Raw genomic sequence first — 14,891 nt, 5'->3', positions numbered from 1 at the left:
CAGGCTTTGGTGATTCTGATCGCTCCAGCTTGGCCTCACAGAATTTGGTTTGCGGATCTGGTAAAGATGTCATCCTTTCCCCCATGGAGATTGCCTCTGAGGAAAGACCTTCTACTTCAGGGTCCTTTCCAATATGCAAACCTAGATTCTCTGAAGCTGACTGCTTGTAGATTGAACGCCTAGTCTTGGCTAGACAAGGTTTTTCAGATAAGGTGATTGACACTATGATTCAGGCTCGTAAGCCGGTAGCTCGCAAGATTTACCATAAAGTATGACGTACATACTTTTCTGGGGTGAATCTAAGGGTTTCTCTTGGAGTCAGATAAGGGTTCCTCGGATTCTGTCCTTTCTTCAGGAGGGCCTAGAGAAGAGCTTATTCGTCGTTACTCTGAAAGGCCAGATCTCTGCCATTTCTATACTTTTGCATAAACGTCTGGCTGACTTACCAGATGTTCAATCTTTTGGTCAAGCCTTAGTCAGAATCAGGCCTGTGTTTAAGTCTGTTTCTCCTCCATGGAACCTTAATTTTGTTCTTAGAGTTCTACAGCAGGCTCAGTTTGAGCCTATGCACTCTGTTGATATTAGGTTGTTATCTTGGATGGTTTTGTTTCTACTCGTAGGGTTTCAGAGCTTTCGCTCTGCAGTGTGACCCCCCTTACCTTATTTTTCATGTGGATAAGGTGGTCCTTCGTACCGCCTGGGATTTCTTCCTAACGTTGTGTCGGACCGCAATATCAATCAGGAAATTTACGTTCCTTGGTTCTGTCTGTTGCATAACCTGGATGTTGTGCATAAGCTGAAGTTCTATCTGCAGGCTACTAGATATTTTCAACAATCTACTGCCCTTTTTGTTGTATTCTCTGGTAAACCTAAGGTCCAGAAGGCCACTTCTTCTACTCTTTCCTTTTGGTTGAGAAGTGTATTCGGTTAGCTTTTAGAGACAGCTGGACAACAGCCTCCTGAGAGAATTACGGCTCATTCCACTAGGGCTGTCTCTTCTTCCTAGGCCTTTAAAAATTAGGCTTCTGTGGAACAAATCTGCAAGGCGGCCACTTGGTCCTCGTTGCATACTTTTTCAAAATTTTACAAATTCAATGTTTTTGCCTCGGCTTCTTTTGAGAGGAAAGTTCATCAAGCGGTGGTGCCTTCTGTTTAGGTCCGCCTGTCTTGTTCTCCCTCCCTTCCATTCTGTGTCCTCTAGCTTGGGTATTGGTTCCCACTAGTAATAAGAATGGATTTGTGCACTCTCCATGCCATTGGAAAAAACCCCCAAAATTTATGCTTACCTGATAAATTATTTTCTTTCCTGGCATGGAGAGTCCACGACCCGCCCTTAATTTAATTTTAAGACGGCTTTTGTCATTTTCTAAACCTCAAGCACCTCTATTCCCTTTGTGTTCTCTTCTCTTTTCATATTCCTTCAGCCGAATGACTGGGGGTTTATGGGAAGTGGGATTGATACTTAACAGCTTTGCCGGGTTATTTGCCTTCTCCTGGTGGCCAGGAGTTGAATTCCCACTAGTAATTAGAATGGATTCGTGGACTCTCCATGCCAGGAAAGAAAAGAATGTATCAGGCAAGCATAAATTTTGTTTTTATTCAGTTTCAGAATGATCACTTAACTTGGCACTAACAATATACACTGTGTATGTCTATTGTGGACTATAGCTCCTACCATGCACTACTACTTGGTATATGCCACATCCAGTTTCTAGTATATCCAGTTCAAGAGCACTCATTCTGTTCAAGTGGCCCCCATGGGAGAAGAACACTTGTTGAGTGGCCCCTGGTTACAATGAGCTTAATACCACTGCTTTAAATTATTCAAAATGCCCAAATAGACCCTAACTATCATGATTTAGACACATCAATCAACAAAAAGAGTCCCATTCACCTAAAACAGCTCTATACATTTATATTAGCACCGCTTATATTTACAGGATGAAGAATTGGAGATAAACTCTCCAAATTCTCTAAACCCTCAGTAGAGGGTTTAGCACAAACTGATGTTCAAGCCCATGAGTGTTAAAAACATTATTCTAAACAGAATTCTAACAGAGATGGTGTCCAGGCAATTTTTTTTTACTAAATTATATTTTACTAATATTAAAAAACAAGCTTTTCCAAATATTCACACATATATTACTAATATATCTTTTATCACTCATATAAAAATAAATGAATGACACACAGCCTTAACCATAACATATCACTGTTTAAATATATTTGTAGTAATTAACTGCTAAAAATAAATTAGGTTTTTAAATTATTCTTTATTGTAGATTAATTATTCTGTAGCTTAGCTCTGCATTATCACCATTCCATGCAATGCACAGTCCTTTTTAAAAGCTTCAAAGCTGACTTTAAAAATAAACAGGTAACAGTGAAATTGATGGCAACATTAAATGCATCATTATCCTAATCGTTATTGTAAAATTTGCAATGTTGAATACCGGTTAGTTGTTTCTCAGGCAAACTTCCCATGATCTACAATTCTATTAAAGGGACGTGTTACTCAAACGCTAAATAACATGAAAGAGATGCAGCATATATATAAAAAGATGACTAGAAAATATCACCTAAACATCTCTATGTAAATAAGGATATTTTACCTCAAAATTTCCTCAGTAGACACATCCTATTGTAAGCATCCAATCAGAATGCTTGTCCTGTGTGGGCACAGTTACTTTATTTCCCTCCTTAGTTTAAGGAAGTTTACAATTAAATAGAGATTATGGTGAAATCCCATGAGATTACTATAAAGCAATGTGTGAATTTGGCACTTATGGTGCGGATTGCCTGTTTTTCACCATGCAGATGACAGTAAAAAGAATAGCTGACGCATAACTGCTCACAGAAAACTTAAGTCTAGTGAGTTCAAAAAATTTGAGGTAAAATATCTTCCTTTTTTACATAGAGATGTTCATGTAATATTTTCTTGTCAGTGTTCTACAAATATGCTGTATAACAATAAGTATATGAGTAACATGTCCCTTTAGACTGATTAAAATGTATTCCCAATACATTTTGAAGTAATGTTTATATATTAAAATACTTATTATTTTTTTTAACCAAATTTTTCACTATAACCTTAGCAGACAAAATAGTTATAACGTAACCTGGGCTGAATACTTAATACATACTATTTATTTGAAACCACAAACTACGGCCATTTGAACTTCCAGCATGGTTAACATATCTGAGTTGTACCAGGGATTACCCTTTTAATGATATAGAATAATGATTCTAAAAATAGTGCCCTAAACATGTCGCAGTGCCAGGATAATCTATATATAGGTACGGTTTATAATGTTTGCATTTGTACATGCTGACATTCTCACTGTATTAGGTTTCAGTGCCTCTCACGTTGGCTGCAGTAGAGAGAGAGCTGAGAAGTGTCTGAAGTGTGTTGATCTAGATAAATGTCATGCCCTTTACAAGCAATTGTTTTATGATAAAGGGATATCAGGGTGTTTCATAACGTTTAATGCAAGTAAGATTTGAACTTTAACACAACAGCATGGAAATGTATGTTCTGAGCTACGTAGATGGTTTATAATTTTACAATACATAATGATATCACACAGAAGTGCACAGTCCTTTATGGACACTGTTTAAAGGTGTTCACAAGCAGACAACCTATTAAATGATAAATGATGAGCTCTGATATATAAATATAAAAATGTAAATATAATTGTGACAATTATTTCAAAGGCAAGATACTTTCTTCTCTATATTATCCATCCACTTAGATACTCCTTATGGTTTAACATCATGTAGAGAAGCAGACAAATCTTGATCCATCGGACACCAGGGAAATTGTATTCAGGAACAAGCTACATTTGCAAAATATATTTGTAAATATATTTTAGTCTGTGCTCTGATACACAACTATGTAAATAAAAAACAAATTACATACTAGCTGCATGGGGGAAGACTCTGTGAAAATTAGATCAGCAACAATATGTTCAATTTCATATGCTATTTTATGACATAGGAATTCTGGGAATAAAAGAAGAAGGTTCATTAGTGAAATTACAAAACAAATATGAAAATGTAATTATTAAAAAAAGAAACCTAAGCATTGTATTATTTTGTATCAAAGTTTTAAAAGAAAAAACAGAATTTATGTTTACCTGATAAATTACTTTCTCCAACGGTGTGTCCGGTCCACGGCGTCATCCTTACTTGTGGGATATTCTCTTCCCCAACAGGAAATGGCAAAGAGCCCAGCAAAGCTGGTCACATGATCCCTCCTAGGCTCCGCCTACCCCAGTCATTCGACCGACGTTAAGGAGGAATATTTGCATAGGAGAAACCATATGGTACCGTGGTGACTGTAGTTAAAGAAAATAAATTATCAGACCTGATTAAAAAACCAGGGCGGGCCGTGGACCGGACACACCGTTGGAGAAAGTAATTTATCAGGTAAACATAATTCTGTTTTCTCCAACATAGGTGTGTCCGGTCCACGGCGTCATCCTTACTTGTGGGAACCAATACCAAAGCTTTAGGACACGGATGAAGGGAGGGAGCAAATCAGGTCACCTAAATGGAAGGCACCACGGCTTGCAAAACCTTTCTCCCAAAAATAGCCTCAGAAGAAGCAAAAGTATCAAACTTGTAAAATTTGGTAAAAGTGTGCAGTGAAGACCAAGTCGCTGCCCTACATATCTGATCAACAGAAGCCTCGTTCTTGAAGGCCCATGTGGAAGCCACAGCCCTAGTGGAATGAGCTGTGATTCTTTCGGGAGGCTGCCGTCCGGCAGTCTCGTAAGCCAATCTGATGATGCTTTTAATCCAAAAAGAGAGAGAGGTAGAAGTTGCTTTTTGACCTCTCCTTTTACCGGAATAAACAACAAACAAGGAAGATGTTTGTCTAAAATCCTTTGTAGCATCTAAATAGAATTTTAGAGCGCGAACAACATCCAAATTGTGCAACAAACGTTCCTTCTTTGAAACTGGTTTCGGACACAGAGAAGGTACGATAATCTCCTGGTTAATGTTTTTGTTAGAAACAACTTTTGGAAGAAAACCAGGTTTAGTACGTAAAACCACCTTATCTGCATGGAACACCAGATAAGGAGGAGAACACTGCAGAGCAGATAATTCTGAAACTCTTCTAGCAGAAGAAATTGCAACTAAAAACAAAACTTTCCAAGATAATAACTTAATATCAACGGAATGCAAGGGTTCAAACGGAACCCCCTGAAGAACTGAAAGAACTAAATTGAGACTCCAAGGAGGAGTCAAAGGTTTGTAAACAGGCTTAATTCTAACCAGAGCCTGAACAAAGGCTTGAACATCTGGCACAGCGGCCAGCTTTTTGTGAAGTAACACAGACAAGGCAGAAATCTGTCCCTTCAGGGAACTTGCAGATAATCCTTTTTCCAATCCTTCTTGAAGGAAGGATAGAATCCTAGGAATCTTAACCTTGTCCCAAGGGAATCCTTTAGATTCACACCAACAGATATATTTTTTCCAAATTTTGTGGTAAATCTTTATTAACAATGTCCGCCACCCGCTTGGGTATAGGAAAAGCTTCTGGGAGCCCCGGCACCTCTAGGAACTTGTCCATTTTACATAGTTTCTCTGGGATGACCAACTTGTCACAATCATCCAGAGTGGATAATACCTCCTTAAGCAGAATGCGGAGATGTTCCAACTTAAATTTAAATGCAATCACATCAGGTTCAGCTAGTTGAGAAATGTTCCCTGAATCAGTAATTTCTCCCTCAGACAAAACCTCCCTGGCCCCATCAGACTGGGTTAGGGGCCCTTCAGAAATATTATTATCAGCGTCGTCATGCTCTTCAGTATCTAAAACAGAGCAGTCGCGCTTACGCTGATAAGTGTTCATTTTGGCTAAAATGTTTTTGACAGAATTATCCATTACAGCCGTTAATTGTTGCATAGTAAGGAGTATTGGCGCGCTAGATGTACTAGGGGCTTCCTGAGTGGGCAAGACTCGTGTAGACGAAGGAGGGAATGATGCAGTACCATGCTTACTCCCCTCACTTGAGGAATCATCTTGGGCATCATTGTCATTGTCACATAAATCACATTTATTTAAATGAATAGGAATTCTGGCTTTCCCACATACAGAACACAGTCTATCTGGTAGTTTAGACATGTTAAACAGGCATAAACTTGATAACAAAGTACAAAAAACGTTTTAAAATAAAACCGTTACTGTCACTTTAAATTTTAAACTGAACACACTTTATTACTGCAAATGCGAAAAAACATGAAGGAATTGTTCAAAATTCACCAAATTTTCACCACAGTGTCTTAAAGCCTTAAAAGTATTGCACACCAAATTTTGAAGCTTTAACCCTTAAAATAACGGAACCGGAGCCGTTTTGAACTTTAACCCCTTTACAGTCCCTGGTATCTGCTTTGCTGAGACCCAACCAAGCCCCAAGGGGAATACGATACCAAATGACGCCTTCAGAAAGTCTTTTCTAAGTATCAGAGCTCCTCTCACATGCGACTGCATGCCATGCCTCTCAAAAACAAGTGCGCAACACCGGCGCGAAAATGAGGCTCTGCCTATGCTTTGGGAAAGCCCCTAAAGAATAAGGTGTCTAAAACAGTGCCTGCCGATATTATTATATCAAAATACCCAGATAAAATGATTCCTCAAGGCTAAATATGTGTTAATAATCAATCGATTTAGCCCAGAAAAAGTCTACAGTCTTAATAAGCCCTTTTTGAAGCCCTTATTTACGATCGTAATAAACATGGCTTACCGGATCCCATAGGGAAAATGACAGCTTCCAGCATTACATCGTCTTGTTAGAATGTGTCATACCTCAAGCAGCAAGAGACTGCTCACTGTTCCCCCAACTGAAGTTAATTGCTCTCAACAGTCCTGTGTGGAACAGCCATGGATTTTAGTGACGGTTGCTAAAATCATTTTCCTCATACAAACAGAAATCTTCATCTCTTTTCTGTTTCTGAGTAAATAGTACATACCAGCACTATTTCAAAATAACAAACTCTTGATTGAATAATAAAAACTACAGTTAAACACTAAAAAACTCTAAGCCATCTCCGTGGAGATGTTGCCTGTACAACGGCAAAGAGAATGACTGGGGTAGGCGGAGCCTAGGAGGGATCATGTGACCAGCTTTGCTGGGCTCTTTGCCATTTCCTGTTGGGGAAGAGAATATCCCACAAGTAAGGATGACGCCGTGGACCGGACACACCTATGTTGGAGAAATCTATTTTTTATCCATCTTGATATATTATTTAAATATTTATCTGAAGCTGACCATCCTTAAAAAATTGTTTAATTATTGTATATTTTGACATGTAATATTGCTAAATGTTGAATAATTTATTTTATTGCTTTATATTTATCAATATAATTTTTTTTAAAATATGTTAAGAAATTTCATGTAATTATATATATATAGTATATATATATATATATATATATATATATATATATATATATATATATATATATATATATATATATATATATATAAAATGTAATATACTAAATAAATAACAATTTAAATAGATTCTCTATAACAATTTTACAAGTGATATGTAAATCATGTGTTATGATGAAGCAATTTAAATTAGTAATTTCTCTGATTTTCTTTGATGGGATTAAAACGTAAACTCTAATACAAAAAAAGATCTTAAGCTATGCTTTTCTGTGTGTTTCTGACTATTTTTGTTCTTTTTAGTAGTTAATTGATCAAACGTAAAAAATCACAGGGAACTGTTACACTGATCTATTTGGATGCTATTTTGAAAAATATTCATGTAAATAAAATAAAAATATTGTTAATAAAAATAGGATTTTAACACCATATATAGTTGCAGTTATGATAGCAGCTGACTCAAAGCATCCAATCATTGTAATTTTGTATCTCAGTATGTAAATGTGACCTATCACCTAAAAGACACAATTACAGAATAGAGAATGATTTATAAACATTATAAGTACACTGTTTTAGTAAAAAGAAATTAAAAGCACTGTATCATTTATAATCTCATTTCTAAACATGCATTATCTGCTAAATACTGTATAAATGATCTGATGCAAAAAAACAAACATTAAACTGGAACTGGAAACACAAAAGGCTTTTAATGATTATGAGATAATGTCAATAATAGCTTTAATACACATTTGGGAGAAAAGTGCTCAGTAATTAAATTATTAGGATTTTTCTTGTTCTATTAAGAGATAACGTTAGTAATAGTTTGAGCGCTTTAATTTGCTTTTAGGAGGAAAGTTCTATGTAATTAAATTATTAGGATCATTCTTGTTACATTTAGAGATAATTCCAATAATAGCTTGAGAGCTTTAATTTCTTTTGGGGAGAAAAGTGCTATGTAATTAAATTATTAGGATCTTTCATGTTATAACATCACCACCATTTTTGGCCACAAAGAAATGTCTATGAAACAATGTCTGTAATTTAAAAAAAAAAATTCAGATTAAAAATTTGTAATAAAAGAATGACAAAAAAAATGTTTTTTCATTCAATTCACCATTTATAAACTTCAAATCAGGGGGCCAATATGCTGATTGGCTGTGGAGTTATGAAAGATCTAATAATAATAACAGCAATATTCCGGAATCACATATTTTGGGAACTAAGCTTTACATTCCAGGACGTACACAAGGATAAATGAAGAAAAATTATTAAATTAAACATTTTACTTTTTCCCCATCTTAAAATATTTTTGTTGATGCTGCATTTAAAATGTTGTGGGTGACATAAGCGCTATGTCACAATGTCATCAAACAAAATGTTTCTATTTAATAGATCTCACGTTTTTATCAATCATGTTTTTAAAGTTATCATCCAATCACCAGTCTTCAAATTTAACTTAACACAATAATATTTTTTGATACTTAAAGGGACAGTCAACAACCAGAATTTTTGTTGTTTAAAAAGATAGATCCCTTTATTACCCATTCCCCAGCTTTGCATAACCAACACAGATATATTAATACACATTTTACCTCTGTAATTACCTTGTATTTAAGCCTCTGCAAACTGCTCCCTTATTTCAGTTCTCTTGACAGACTTTCATTTTAGCCAATCAGTGCTGACTCTTAGGTAACTCTACGTGCGTGAGCACGTTATCTATATGACACACATGAACTAACGCCCTCTAGTGGTGACAACTGTCAAAATGCATTCAGATAAGAGGCAGCCTTCAAGGTCTAAGAAATTAGCATATGAGCCTACCTAGGTTTAGCTTTCAACTAAGAATACCAAGAGAACAAAGCAAAATTGATGCTAAAAGTAAATGGGAAAGTTGTTTAAAATTACATGCCCTATTTGAATAATGAAAGTTTATTTTGGACTTGACTGTCCCTTTAATAAACCTTGGCGGGTCTTTTCTGATCTCAAAACTTCTACTGGACCATGGGTTGATAAATGGTGGCCTTTATGTAATCCACAACATATTAAACACATGTTTTCAATGCAAAGAGTTTTAAAAGGATACACAAAATTGTGTCCCTTTAATCAATCAAACTGATCAATAATTAGTAACCTTTACCTATTCACTCGAAGTGGTGCCCATTACATCTCCTCAACATGGCTTAAAGCAAGATCAAGAACGGTTTCTGAATTCTTATCAGAGATCTCAAATTTAGCCCCATTGTTCAGCAGTAGTTTTACGATTTTACTGTTGCCGTTTAGAACAGCATAGTGTAAAGCCGTCCTTCCAAAAAAATCCTGTCTGTCTATGTTTATCATTCCTACATTTGAGTCTAGCAGAGCCTATAATGAAGATACCAAAAAAATAAGAATATTGTATATACATTCTGACAGTAATGCACAGAGAGATATAGATATCTCCTTGCACTCAGTGTATTTACATCAGCAGCTATTTAGTAATCAGAAAGCATCATACAAATACCTGGCACATACTGGCATTTCCATGAGTGGCTGCGTGATGTAACAGTGTTTTCCCTTCCTTATCTGTAGCACTATAAACAGAAAAAAACAGACATATCAACCAAACATCATCTAAATTATGTAACAACATGCTTAAAATATATTGCATGTCATTATTTTCATTATAATGTCCCTTTAAAGGGACACTAAACACAAACTGTAAACTACATGATTATAAACATTAATATATAATAATGAAAACTGCAGCTTTATTTTGTCAAATGAGTATATTGTTTTATGTTTATTCTATTCACTGATTTCCCTGTTCCTTTAGAACAAAAGAACTCCTGTTAACCAATCACAAACTAATATTCTGATAAAGCACACACTATGTTTGTACATGTGCATACTGGGGTAGCCTGCCCTACTGTATTTTCTTAAGGAGGTTTAGCACTTAATAAACTTGGTTACTATTGCAAAGAATGATTTTCCTATCATGATTGTTGATGCAAAACTGATAATCCACATTTTAAAAGCATGCAATACTATAGAAGCTTAGGGAGGGGGGGGGGGGGGGAGTAAACAAAAGCTCACATAAACTGCCATAAAATATTAACCCAAGCCTCCCTGAGAGAAAGTGAAACAAACAAAAGTCTGCAAAATAAATAATGAATGTATAGTGCAGTAATGTTTCACTTGCAATAATGAAACATTTTATGCAATGTTGAAATGTCAAGTTTAAAGGTCCTTTAATCATATCAATATATTCCCCAATGATGGAGATTAATTGCTTTTTTTGTGGCTAAATCTAAACATCTGAGATATTTCTATAAGGTAAGAAAGATTCCTAAAGGGTAAAACATATAAACGTATTAAAATGAAAAAAATCAGTATATTAATATCCCAAATTAAAAAGTTTGTGAAAATAAACTGTACCTGAGAAGAAAAAAATGAGCCTGGCACATGTTCTTTAGTACGTCTTTGTCTTTAATACTGATTGCATCTAATGCTTCTTGAAATAGAACTGAAATATCCTCTCTGAATTTAGCTTTCTTAAAGTTATTGTTAATACGACCATCTCTTCTCTAGAAGGAAAAGAAAAAGACAACAATAGATTATTCATTAACAGACTGGCTTGAACAAAATCATTTTATTTAACTGAATATATGTATGCTCTGATACAGGTATATACAGTTGAATGCAAAAGTTTAGGCACCCCTGACAATTTCCATGATTTTCATTTTTAAATAATTGGGTGTTTGGATCAGCAATTTCATTTTGATCTATCAAATAACTAAAGGACACAGTAATATTTCAGTAGTGAAATGAGGTTTATTGAATTAACAGAAAATGTGCAATATGCATCAAAACGAAATTAGACAGATGCATAAATTTGGGCACCCCAACAGAAATATTGCATCAATATTTAGTAGAGCCTCCTCTAGCGGAAATAACAGCCTCTAGACGCTTCCTATAGCCTGTAATGAGTTTCTGGATGCTGGATGAAGGTATTTTGGACCATTCCTCCTTGCAAAACATACTCCAGTTCAGTTAGGTTTGATGGTTGCTGAGCATGGACAGGCCGCTTCAAATCACCCCACAGATTTTCAATGATATTCAGGTCTGGGGACTGGGATGGCCATTCCAGAACATTGTACTTGTTCCTCTGCATAAATGCCAGAGTAGATTTTGAGCAGTGTTTGGGTCGTTGCCTTGTTGAAATATCCAGCTCCAGCGTAACTTCAACTTTGTGACTGATTCCTCAACATTATTCTCAAGTATCTGCTGATATTGAGTGGAATCCATGCGACCCTCAACTTTAGCAAGATTCCCAGTACCGGCACTGGCCACACAGCCCCACAGCATGATGGAACATCCAACAAATTTTACTGTGGCTAGCAAGTGTTTGTCTTGGAACGCTGTGTTCTTTTGCCGCCATGCATAACACCCCTTATTATGACCAAATAACTCAATCTTTGTTTAATCAGTCCACAGTACCTTCATCCAAAATGAAGCTGGCTTGTCCAAATGTGTGTTTGCATACCTCAAGCGACTCTGTTTGTGGCGTGTGTGCAGAAAAGGCTTCTTCCGCATCACTCTCCCATACTCTGAATTGTTGAACGATGCACAGTGACACCATCAAGATGATGTAGGTCTTTGGAGGTGGTCTGTGGGCTGTTTTTGACTGTTCTCACCATCCTTTGCCTCTCCGATTTTTTACTTCTGGCCTTAACAAGAGCTGTGCCTGTGGTCTTCCATTTCCTCACTATGTTCCTCACAGTGGACACTGACAGCTTATATCTCTGTGACAGCTTTTTGTAGCCTTCCCCTAAACCATAATGTTGAACAATCTTTGTTTTCACGTCATTAGAGAGTTATTTTGAGGCCCCCATGTTGCCATTCTTCAGAGGAGAGTCAAAGAGAACAACAACTTGCAACTGGCCACCTTAAATACCTTTTCTCATGATTGGATGCACCTGTCTATGAAGTTCAAGGCTTAATGGGCTCACCAAACCAATTGTGTGTTCCAATTAATCAGTGCTAGGTAGCCACAGGTATTCAAATCAACAAAATGGCAAGGGTGCACAAATGTATGCACCTGTCTAATTTCGTTTTGATGCATATTGCACATTTCCTGTTAATCCAATAAACCTAATTTCACTACTGAAATATTACTGTGTCCTTCAGTTATTTGATAGATCAAAATGAAATTGCTGATCCAAACACACAATTATTTATAAATAAAAATCATGGAAATTGTCAGGGATGCCTAAACTTTTGCATACGACTGTGTATATATATATATCTTGATCCAAGCGGCAAAGAAGAGGTCCTCCATCCGGGCGAAGTCTTGATCCAAGCGGCAAAGAAGAGGTCTTCCATCCGGGCGATGTCTTCTTCCAAGCGGCATCTTCTATCTTCTTTCTTCCGGATCCATCTTCATCCCGCCGACGCGGAACATCGGATTAACGACGAATGAAGGTTCCTTTAAGGGAGGTCATCCAAGATGGCGTCCCTTCAATTCCAATTGGCTGATAGAATTCTATCAGCCAATCGGAATTAAGGTAGAAAAAATCTGATTGGCTGATGCAATCAGCCAATCAGATTGAAGTTCAATCCGATTGGCTGATCCAATCAGCCAATCGTATTGAACTCGCATTCTATTGGCTGTTCCGATCAGCCAATCGGATTGAACTTCAATCTGATTGGCTGATTGCATCAGCTAATCAGATTTTTTTCTACCTTAATTCCGATTGGCTGATAGAATTCTATCAGCCAATCGGAATTGAAGGGAAGCCATCTTGGATGACGTCCCTTAAAGGAATCTTCATTCATCGTTAGTCCGTCGGGGAAGAAGGATGTTCCGCGTCGGCGGGATGAAGATGGATCCAGAAGAAAGAAGATAGAAGATGTCTCTTGGAAGAAGACATCGCCCGGATGGAAGACCTCTTCTTTGCCACTTGGATCAAGACTTCTACCGGATCTTCTTGCTCCGCTTGGATGAAGAATTCGGCTCGGCTGGGTGAAGACGACTCAAGGTAGGGAGATCTTCAGGGGGTTAGTGATAGGTTTTTTTAAGGGGGGTTTGGGTGGTGGGTTGTATGTTGGGGGGTATTGTATTTTTATTTTCAGGCAAAAGAGCTGATTACTTTGGGGCAAGGCCCCACAAAAAGCCCTTTTAAGGGCTGGTAAAATAGCGGATTACTTTTGTATTTTAGAATAGGGTAGGGAATTTTTTATTTTGGGGGGCTTTTTTATTTTATTAGGGGGCTTAGATTAGGTGTAATTAGTTTAAACTGCTTGTAATTCTTTTTTATTTTTTGTAATTTTGTGTTTTTTTTGTATTATAGAATAGTTTATTTAATTGTATTTAATTGTAGGTAATTTATTTAATTAGTTTAATGATAGTGTAGTGTTAGGTTTAATTGTAATTTAGGTTAGGATTTATTTTACATGTAATTTTGTATTTATTTTAACTAGGTAGCTATTAAATAGTTATTAACTATTTAATAGCTTTTGTACCTAGTTAAAATAAATACAAAGTTGCCTGTAAAATAAATATAAATCCTAAAATAATTACAATGTAATTATTAATTATATTGTAGCTATATTAGGGTTTATTTTATAGGTAAGTATTTAGTTTTAAATAGGAATAATTTAGTTAATTTTAGGAATATTATTTTGTTTACTATAAATTATATTTATGTTAGGGGGTGTTAGGGTTAGAGTTATGTTTAGGGGTTAATAACTTTATTATAGTAGCGGCGACACTGCGGGCGGGAGATTAGGGGTTAATAATTGTAGGTAGGTGGCGGCGATGTTAGGGAGGGCAGATTAGGGGTTAATACAATTTAATCTAGTGTTTGCGAGGCGGGAGTGCGGCGGTTTAGGGGTTAATACATTTATTATAGTGGCGGTGAGGTCCGGTTGGCAGATTAGGGGTTAATAAGTGTAATTAGGTAGCGGCGACGTTAAGGGGGCAGATTAGGGGTTAATAAATATAATATAGGGGTCGGCGATGTTAGGGGCAGCAGATTAGGGGTTCATAAGTATAATGTAGGTGGCGGCGATGTCCGGTCGGCAGATTATGGGTTAAAAATGTTTATTAGAGTGGCGGTGATGTGGAGGGGCCTCGGTTTAGGGGTACATAGGTGGTTTATGGGTGTTAGTGTACTTTAGAGCACAGTAGTTAAGAGCTTTATATTCCGGCGTTAGCCCATAAAGCTCTTAACTACTGACTTTTTTTGGCGTTAGGAGTCTTGTCGGTAGAGGGTCTACCGCTCACTTCTCCCAAGACTCCAAATACCAGCGTTAGGCAGATCCCATTGAAAAGATAGGATACACAATTGGCGTAAGGGGATCTGCGGTAGCCTGGAATCGCGGTAGGGAAGTGAGCGTTAGACCCTTTCCTGCCTGACTTGAACAGCCAATAGGATTTCAGTAGCTCTAATCCTATTGGCTGATTTAAAAATTTCAGCCAATAGGAATGCAAGGTACCCCAAATTGAATGTG

The 14,891-nt window shown here is 36.7% G+C and overlaps 1 protein-coding gene across 1 annotated transcript in view; it reads right to left on the bottom strand.

Annotated features, from left to right (window-relative positions):
• Positions 1-2,253: 2,253 nt before the first annotated feature.
• LOC128641777 (uncharacterized) overlaps positions 2,254-14,891 on the bottom strand; it is a 51,496-nt gene continuing 38,858 nt past the window's right edge. The window contains exons 12-15 of the mRNA XM_053694305.1: positions 10,815-10,963; positions 9,901-9,970; positions 9,538-9,761; positions 2,254-3,836 (exon numbers count right to left, since the gene is read on the bottom strand). Of these exons, the coding sequence (XP_053550280.1) occupies positions 9,561-9,761; positions 9,901-9,970; positions 10,815-10,963 (420 nt within the window). The 3' untranslated portion in view covers positions 2,254-3,836; positions 9,538-9,560. The remainder of the gene's footprint in view (positions 3,837-9,537; positions 9,762-9,900; positions 9,971-10,814; positions 10,964-14,891) is intronic.

Source organism: Bombina bombina, chromosome 11, assembly GCF_027579735.1.
Source record: "Bombina bombina isolate aBomBom1 chromosome 11, aBomBom1.pri, whole genome shotgun sequence".
NCBI lineage: Eukaryota > Metazoa > Chordata > Amphibia > Anura > Bombinatoridae > Bombina > Bombina bombina.
This window is presented reverse-complemented; position numbering and strand designations above follow the sequence as displayed.